The following is a 9,280-nucleotide window of genomic DNA, read 5'->3' as shown; positions in this document are numbered from 1 at the left end:
TTGTCTAATGTAAAATTCACACTATAGTGAGGTACAAAGAATGGAAGAAAGACTGAATTAGACTCATACTGAAGTACTGAGTAATAAAGTCTGTTACCTCAGCTCCTATAACTAAGCAATATTTGATATCCCAATTTTTTTCCTTAACTCTTAATAATAATAATAAGAATACATTGGATTTATAACGCACTTTTCATTTATAGTAAATCTCAAAGTGCTCACAGTATAAAACATTAATTAAAAGATAATAATCAAATAAAACTAATAAAATATGATGCTTTATTGTCCATATGTCCTCCTAAAAAGATATGACTTTAGTCGCTTTTTAAAACAATCAGTTGTCTGAAGCTTCCTCAGATGGGCATGCAGGGCATTCCAAAGGCGTGGAGCTGCAGAACAAAAGGCTCGGTCACCCATGGTACTAAGTTTTGTTCTGATTGGAAGAAGACAGTGGAGATGCACAGAGCGAAGGGCTCGTAGATGTGTCTGTGGTACTAGCAGTTCGTTTAAGTAAGAGGGAGCCTGGCCATGAACACATTTGTGTGTGAGGAGGAGAACCTTGTATTCAGTCCTCTTAGTCACAGGGAGCCAGTGAAGAGACTGAAGAACAGGTGTAATGTGCTCATTTTTGCAGACCTTCATAAGGACCCTGGCAGCACTGTTTTGAACATACTGTAATCTCTGAATACTTTTACTAGGGAGCCCCAAGAGAAGAGCATTACAGTAGTCCAGTCCCAAACTCTTCTTCAACAAAAGCAAGGAAGTATTTCAGTTATGTTCATCATGGCACTGTATATACAGTTCTATACGTTTTCAACTTGTAGATGTCAGGTTCCTATTTTCAATGCTTGTGTGCAATGTTTTTCTGGTATACTGCAATCGCCAAGCTGTTTTTGAAGCTAAAAAGAAAGTCTTCTTTCAGAACTGCATTCCACAGCTCTTTTATCTGGACTTTGAATTCTGACAATCTCATAGCTTTCTCCTGCGCTGCAGCTGTGAAAATGGCCTGTTTAAGCCTCTCCGCACTCTCACTGTAATGTGGGTTTGGTGGGGCCATGGGGGGGTTTCCCTCCCATAGCTGAGCAAAGTAATGCACATCTATCTGTATGTTGAATCTGATCACATCATTAAAACACTCTACATCACACCTTTCTTCTTTTGCGACTGAAACTGTTATTTCATCCAATTTTTCCTGCAATTGTCTCCTTCCCTCCATGTTCTTTTCTGCAGATGTGAGGTCTGTAATATTCTGATGGACAAACATGCAGCTTGGATTGACTTTGAGATTCTTCATTCTGAGGATGGCCTGAATGACAATCTGAAGGATTCCCTGAATTTCTGCAGGATTTTCTCCAAATATGTTTATCAGGGTCATATTTGCAAGGCAAATGATGAAAGTGGCCAGTTCATTGTCATGACTGACTGTTGATTTGCCAGCCAGCTCTAAAGACTTAAGTCCTTCAGTGTCAAGTACAAACAGGTAGTCAAAGTTCAGCTGTTCTTTAACCTCTTCTTTCACTCTGAGCAGCTGCATGAACACACCTCTTGTGCATCTGCCAGCTCTCACAGCAAACTGCAGTCCAAACATGGTGTTCAGCATGGTGGACTTTCCTGTGCTCTGCAGACCCAGAACAGACAGCACAAAGACTCTCTGGTCTCCCAGTCTCTCAGTGACCTTGTCCAGAACAGATTCTATCCAGGTCAGAGGGACATGAGCAGCATCTCCATCCATCAGCTCCAGTGGATGTCCAGAGATCAGGAGGTCTGCAGCCACAGCAGGGAAAGCAGAAACATCTGCCCCCATTTCTTCAGGCACTGCAGCCCAGGCCTCATAAATCTGACCCATTTCCCTGAAAATGTGCTCAAGGCCAAATGTCACTGTGTCCAGCTCCTCTGAAACTTCTTCTAGCTGTTTCTGCAGGACCTTCAGCTCCTCAGACTTTCCTTGTGTTTTTTTCAACCTCTGCACTTCAAGCCATTTGCTGTTGTATTTCAGATGAACTTGAGAAACCTGGTCTGAAAACTTCTCATCAATAAAATAACTGGTCCACTGGACAAAGTACCATGGCTGATGTGTGTTTTTTGACAGTAGGTTGTTTACAAAACAGTTGATGAATTTGAGGTTGATGCCTCGCTGTTTGGCCCTTAATTCCTTCATTTCTGCCAGTTTAGCATCCCTGTTCAGCTGTCGATTTTCTCTGTGCAAATGATGAAGCTCTTTGTTTTTCCTGCTCCAGTCATGCCACAGTTTCCCTTGACAGGGCAGAAACGTAACCTTTATTTCAGAACATTTTTCTTCTTCCAAAAGTTTAATAACCCTTCGAGCTCTGTTCTTCCCCTCCTGACAATATCTGTCTTCATCAGTTTTAAATCCAGATTGTTTCGCTAGTTTTGAGCTTTTCTCCAGGCTGAAGGTCTGACTAAAATTAAACTTCTGCAAACCAAATTTAATTGCACTGGTCAGTTCATTTTTTAAGTCATCCTGGTTTCTACCCCTCAGTCCTATTTTGATATTCAGCCCATGACCAATCTTAAGTGGACCTTTTTGCAGATCACTGACAAGACAGATAAGAGGCTTTGGAGACTTGTGAAGCATGTGTAAGAGCTTTCGTCCTTCATCATTTAGCTTCATATTTTGCATCAAGACAACGTTGACCGTGGCTCTTTCAGCTAGAAAATCTGTTTGTTTTCTGTGATCTAGAGCGTCACCATGAAGATTGCAGAATGCAGTAATGTCACTGAAAAGGTCATCAGTGTTTCCTGCAGGACAGTACCAGGCAATCTCCACCAGTCCTTCTATGAACAGGCTGTTCCTGCTGCTGCCTGGACTGTCTCTGTGGAAGAAGGTGTCATGGTTTGGATTAATCACTGAATTCAGCAGCTGAGATTTGGAAGTAGAAACAGAGCCCAGCCTGCAGAAAAACACCATCAAAGTTTTAACCTGACAGACTGGCATTGTTGTGCTGGAGCCACAGGCTGGCTTCCAGGTTTTCTTGATCTGCCGAAATGTCCAGATAGGGAGTTCAATGTCTGAAGATGTAGGACTGGGCACCAGCAGTGGCAAAGCGTACTGGCAGGAGGAGAGTTTAGTCACCATGTATTGCCTCAGGAAACTATCTGCACAGTGGAAAACTGCCATCTGGACATCCATTGAATGAATCTTTTCCTTTTCTTTAGCATTATTAGAGTCGTTCTTTCCACTGAGGAATTCATCCAGATTATCATTTTCATTTGATATTTCACTGACCGATTGTGGTATGCCCTTGGCAGTAATCTCACATTTAGCTCTGTAGTTACTGCCATTATCATTCATGGAATCAGACATCCAATCAACATCTTTTCTGTCACAATTTCCACTTGTTTTTGTGGACAGGGTACAGTTTTGCTTTTCATTTTCATCTGTAATGCATCTCACTTTGTAGTTCAGCATCAGGAGTTTCTGCAGGTGACTAAAAGCCATATTGCTGTTTAACTGTTCCTCCTTTGGGCTACCAATGGTGAAGATAGACTTAACAGTCAGTTTGTTGGGATAGAAACTGTCTAGATTGAGATGCTGCAGAATGTCCGTAAGACTTTTCAGAGCTGACTTTCTGATGTCCTGTGAGTTTGAATCTTCCATTTTTACACTGAAAGACCTTTGTGAAAGACTTTCTTCAAAGACCTTTTGAAAAAGATTTGTGTTATTTTGTTATTATTATTATCCATGAACATACCAACAAATGCAATGTCTATTTTTTCTTTTCACCTTTTAAATGCACATGGAAGTAAGATATATTCTCAAAATTTGAAATATTACCTGGTAATTATGCAGTTAAAACTCCACAGTCCTGTATAATTATTTTCAGTTCAAATTTCTGGGTAGTTGTATGATATAAAAATGATTGTACATGAATAACATACAAACACTCTTACACAGACAATACCTTTTAATTACCTACAAGTAAAACTTGTTCCTGCATAAATATGTGGGATTACAATGCAATAAAAATGACCTATAACTGATTAATAGCTGGAGCCTCTCAATAGTAATTTAGTCCTATTTATATTTTCTCAGAATTTACCATTATGTTCCCCAAAATAATTGTCTAGTACTTCATAGTATGTAGTTCACCCTTACCTGCTTAATATCTAGAACTACACTCTAGGGACTGTAAAAGAAAGCATTAGCCAATTAGTTGCGTTTAATGAGTTTTGGACCTATGTTTTGAAAAAATGGTAAATAAATTTTACAATTTCAGCCAATGGTAAATACATTTGTGAGCAGAGCTGTATGTGTAAATAGGGTAAATACACTTTACTGGTACGTGTATTTGGTGGTTGGCATCACTATAATGGTCTCAAAGTTATCAGTTGTCCATGTCTCATTCTTATTCCTGTCTTTCACCAGTCTTTATGCCACATATTACAAATCTCACAACATTCTACTTGAGTTACTTGTGTTAAAATGAATTACAGCTTTTTTTGGAGCTTAAAATAACACAAAAACATCCGACATCCGAGAAAAAAAAAGGATTAAGAATTAGGATGCACTTTAATGCACTTCAATTCTAAATAAATGTTGAATTGTATTCTTTTTTTATATTACCTTATCATTACTGCTTGCAGCATCTTGTGAAGCATCATCTGCACAAAACAACAGTTTATTGTCAATATTTCTTTCTTGTTTCACACTGACACATAATTTGCAAATGCAAACCACAGCTTGGGTTGAAGGAGATAATGACAGGTGGGGAGGAATTTTGGGCTGCAGGTCACTAGAAGGCTGTACCCCCTGTGTATATTAAAGATCATGTGCAAGTGTAGTATAGTTAGGTCTGATAGGCAGGGATGTAAGGCAGTGTTTAAGGTTTCTGTTTGAGCTGTATATTCCGAACATCTCAGGAAACCGAAGAAAGCGAGGAGAAAAAGGGCTTCTAGATTGGTGGTTATCACCTTGGGAAGGATTCCAGCATGAAGTGTCTAAATGCAATGGTGCAGGATGTCAGAGGTTAAGGGCAACTGACAAGGTGGAGGGTGAGGGTCATTTCTTTGGATTCCTTCTAGTAAAAGTAAAATCTGAGGGTGTTTAGCTGTGATGTGTTAGGATCCATTAATGAGCTCTCCACTCCATCAGACCAAATGGAGTTAGATTTACTAACCGATTATTTAGAAAATACCATTCGATCTACTTTAGAAAATGTGGCGCCACTTAAAATTAAAAGGATAAGACAGAAAAAGCTTGTGGTATAACGATAAAACCCATACCTTAAAACAAACAGTTCGGAAACTAGAGCGGAAGTGGCGACAAACCAAGCTGGAAGTGTTCCACTCTGCCTGGAAGGACAGCCTTATAGAATATAGAAATGCCCTCCCTAAAGCTCGCTCAGCATATCTGGCCTCACTGATCGAGAATAATAAATATAATCCTAGAGTTCTGTTTAGTGTGATTTCCAGAATCACAAAAATCAGGCAGGTACTGAACCACAAATTCTGGCAACTCTCACCAGTGAAGTTTTTATGGACTTAAAAATTAATAAAATTGAAAATATTAGACAACAAATTCAACCCACAATATTAAATCCAACTTGGCTGTCATCTGACTTGGCTGATATAAAACATAACACAGTTGTGGAAAAAAGGCTGGAAACTTTTTACCCACTCCCACAGCTAGAACTAGATAAGATTATCTCCTCTGTAAACTGTAAAACCTGCACACTTGACCTGCGTCACTCAGGTTTGTGGACGGTGGACCGGAGGGATGCCAAACTGTTTCAGAATGCTCCCGTGTCTGTGTGTCCTTCTGGTTCTCTCCTTTTAGTTAAGTTGTTATAGGCAGATCTGCCGGAGTCGTTAGCCATGCTCTGGAAATGTTTACATTCCCTGTTTTACGTACAAACAAAGAGAATAAAACTAATTCCATCTCCCTGCCATTTTCCGAGTATACAACCGCCCACCTGTCCAGCTGGACACTGAAGGACAACTGACTGTCAAGCACTCCTGCCACCCGTTTCAGACCAGCTGCCCATGCCCCAGCTACTGCCACCTGCCTTGGACTAGCTGCCCACCCTACATTGATGTTTTCATAGACTCCTAGCTATTACTACTACTAATACTACTGCTATTAATATTAGTAGTATAATAATTTGTAGGTAGTTTGACCAGAGGACGATGGCTCCCAGTTGTAACAACAGTTGAGACAACACCAGTTGTAAAAAGCACCATACAAAAAAATTTGATTTGGATTTGATAAAGAAGTTGGTCCCAGTTAAACAGACTTTTCAAATCAAATCAAATCAAATTTATTTATATAGCGCTTTTTACAACTGATGTTGTCACAAAGCAGCTTTACAAAAATGGGAAGGTGGAAGAGTGGGTCATTAATTGTGAACTGGCAAATGTGAGGAAAGCAGCTATTTTTTAAAGATTGCCTGAAGGGAACGGATGCTGTGAAATGCATAAAAGCTTGGAAAGTTAGGAATGGCATAAGTGTTAGAGATTTAGAACGTCCTTTGTTGATTATATGCAACTGCAGACTTGAGTCACCTGACTTGAGTGAAAGCAAAGCAAACTCCAAAGGCCATGTAGAAGAAAACCAACAGCTACTTTAGAAGCAGCCAAATCAGGGAACTGCATCAATGTATAGTTGCAGATCTTTGGGAACAGAGAAGGCATCTTCATAGATAAAAAGAGATTCTGTTCCAGTGCTAGACGGAAATGAGCCAGAAGCGTAGCTCCATGATACATGTATCATCCAGGGAGAGGAGGTGGTGAAGTGAAGGAACAGAGGAGGCAGTGCTGAGGAAGTAGGAGATAAAAGCATCCTTAAGGTAATGTGCAAATTGTGTAATTGAGATACCCAAGAAGGGAGAGGAACAGAAGCTTCAAGCAATGAGGCTGTAGCATGAATTCTGATTGGGAGTTGGTAATGCATTCCAGCATATCAGAAAGAAGGCCTGAAACAAGTCTAGCTGAATGCCATGGATTTTGAGAGATGTCGTTAGGCCTACTCTAGAGTTAAGAGGGATGCTGAGTCACCGAAAGACAAAAGTGGAGAGGGACAAAGACCATGCACAGATGGGGAGGAAGGAGAATCTAACACAAGAAAGTCATCAAAGAGGTGGAGCATGTAAGGCAGTCTGGAAGAGTTCAGCAGGATCCATCACAGGCCTTCTAACAGTGTGTCAAGATTTTTGTGGTTATTCATGCAGCCAAAGACAAGACAGACTGCAACGTATGCCAAAAATGCCAAAAATCAGCGTGTAAAGGGAAAATCTTAATAGTCTAAACGATGTCAGCCTTAGCAAGCCAATCTTCATGGCTGACCTACGTGATGAGTGAAAATAGTATGTTCCATGGTAGCGTAGTGGAGAGAGAAGTCTGAAGTCAGGCTATGGTTTGGAGCAGCCATGGGGGGCAGACAAATTAATGATGAGGCGCTTCTTGCTGGATTATTTGTGTATGGTGACGCAGGTATGATTGATATGGTAAGTGGAAAAAAAACTTCCCTGGCCAAGAGGGAGGACACAACATCAACCTCAGAGAGAGTGGAGAAGAAGTTGCGACACACAAGGGAAGAGGAAGGAGCTATTCCCATAGAAGAAAAAGGAGACTCTGCCCTCAACTGTCGCAGGAACTGGAGGATGTAAAGATAGGAGCAGGTGTAGCAACAGTAGCTGAGGGCATGTCAGCGCAATGGGAAGGAGAAAGTGGTGTTACAAGAGTGTGAGAGGAAGCAGGGTGAGATGGGCAACTGTAGAGCTCACAGGAAAGAGCAGTCCGACTTTCATAACATGCAGGGTGGCACAACACCAGAGGATGCATCAGGGAAGTGCGTCATCATGTGCCCGGGATGTGAGAAGGGTGACAGAGTCAGGCTGGGCCAGATCAGTGGAAAGCAGGCATTGTTTGTCCCCAAGAGACTTGACATACAGGGAGAAAAGCACAGCCTTCTGTGCCGTATGGGCAAGGGGGAGGTGCTGTTTTTTCAGGCTTTTCTGCACTCTTGCTATGGTCCAATCAGAATAAGGGTGAATGGAATAGAGTGACTAATTAAAAAAACAAGGTTAAACTACTATTTATTTGGTTTTTTTATTTTTGAACAAGACATGTTTTGAAATATTTAAGAGAAATAATGAGAAAATTGAAACAGAATTAAGTTATATGAGGTTCTTACCTTGTTCATCATTCTTACTGTGTTCTTGCACCTTTATTCTTTCTGTTTGTTCCTGTGCCTTTTTCTGAACTTCCATCTCCTCTGAACTCCTCTGAAACTCCATCTTCATCTTCTCAACAAAGTTTCTCAGTTCAACTCTTAAGACTTCCTCTGTGTCACAGTTTTGCATGTAGGTTGATGAGGAACATCTGCTGTCCAGCTGGTCATAAATGTCCTGCAGAATCTGGACATCTTTCTCTCTGATGCCTCTCTGCTCTTCCCTCTGCTTTTCTCTAAGCTCTTCTCTCTTTCTCTTCTCTTTGTATCTCATTAAAGTCACACTTTGTTCAAGTAGTTTCTTTTGTTTTTCCAGCTCAGTGACCTGTTTCTGAAACTTTTCAGTTTTTACCTGTTGTTGTTTCTCTTCAGTCTGTATCAGTTTTTCCAGTGTCTGTTTTTTCCTCCTTGCTTGTTTTATAATTCTGGCATTTGTTTGGATTTCTCTCTCCTGTCTTTCTGTCTCCTCCTTCTGTGTACCAATCTTTATCTTCTGTTCCTGAAGCTGAGTGGTTTGTTGCTCTATTTCTCTCTCGTTTACCCGTTTCAGATTCTTTAGTCTTTGTAAGGTGTCTTCACACTCGTTCATCTCCTGCTTCAGCTTCTGTACCAGAGCTGACTGAGCTTTTATCTCCTCTGCTCGTTTCCATTTTTCCTGCTCCTGTCTGTCTATCTCCTCCTTCTGTGTATTTATTATTGTTTTCTGTTCCTCAAGCTGAGTGGTTTGCTGATCTATTTCTCTCTCATTTATCTGTTTTATGTTCTTCTGTCTTTGTAATGTGTCTTCACACTCATTCATCTCCATCTTCATCTTATTTAATAGAGCTGTCTGAGCTTTTATTTCCTCTGCATTTTTCAGTTTTTCTATCTCCTGTTTGTGTAGCTCCTCTTTGTTGACTCTCTCTTGTTTCTGAATCTTCTCTCTCTCGTTCTCTTTTTCTATCCACTGTCTTTTTAAAGCCTCTCTCTCCTCCTCTATCCACTGTTTCTGTCTACATATCTGCTGCTTTTCTCTCTCTGTCTGTTTCCTCATATTCTGTATGTCAGTTTTAAGCTTCTGTAGCTTCTCTTCCTGTGTTTTCAGTTTCTCAC

The 9,280-nt window shown here is 40.5% G+C and overlaps 1 protein-coding gene across 1 annotated transcript; it reads right to left on the bottom strand.

Annotated features, from left to right (window-relative positions):
- Nucleotides 1-282: 282 nt before the first annotated feature.
- On the bottom strand, nt 283-8,823 carry LOC108411827 (interferon-induced very large GTPase 1-like). Its single transcript, XM_017683585.2, has 3 exons — nt 8,153-8,823; nt 4,586-4,623; nt 283-3,661 (listed from the first exon to the last, which is right to left on the bottom strand). Exons 1-3 carry the CDS (start codon nt 8,775-8,777, stop codon nt 842-844), a joined length of 3,483 nt encoding a protein of 1,160 aa, XP_017539074.2. The 5' UTR covers nt 8,778-8,823; the 3' UTR covers nt 283-841.
- Between the last annotated feature and the right edge of the window lie 457 nt (nt 8,824-9,280).

This window comes from Pygocentrus nattereri, chromosome 9, assembly GCF_015220715.1.
Source record: "Pygocentrus nattereri isolate fPygNat1 chromosome 9, fPygNat1.pri, whole genome shotgun sequence".
Taxonomy (NCBI): Eukaryota; Metazoa; Chordata; class Actinopteri; order Characiformes; family Serrasalmidae; genus Pygocentrus; species Pygocentrus nattereri.
The sequence above is the reverse complement of the archived record's forward strand: the minus strand, read 5'-3'. Positions and strand labels throughout refer to the sequence as shown.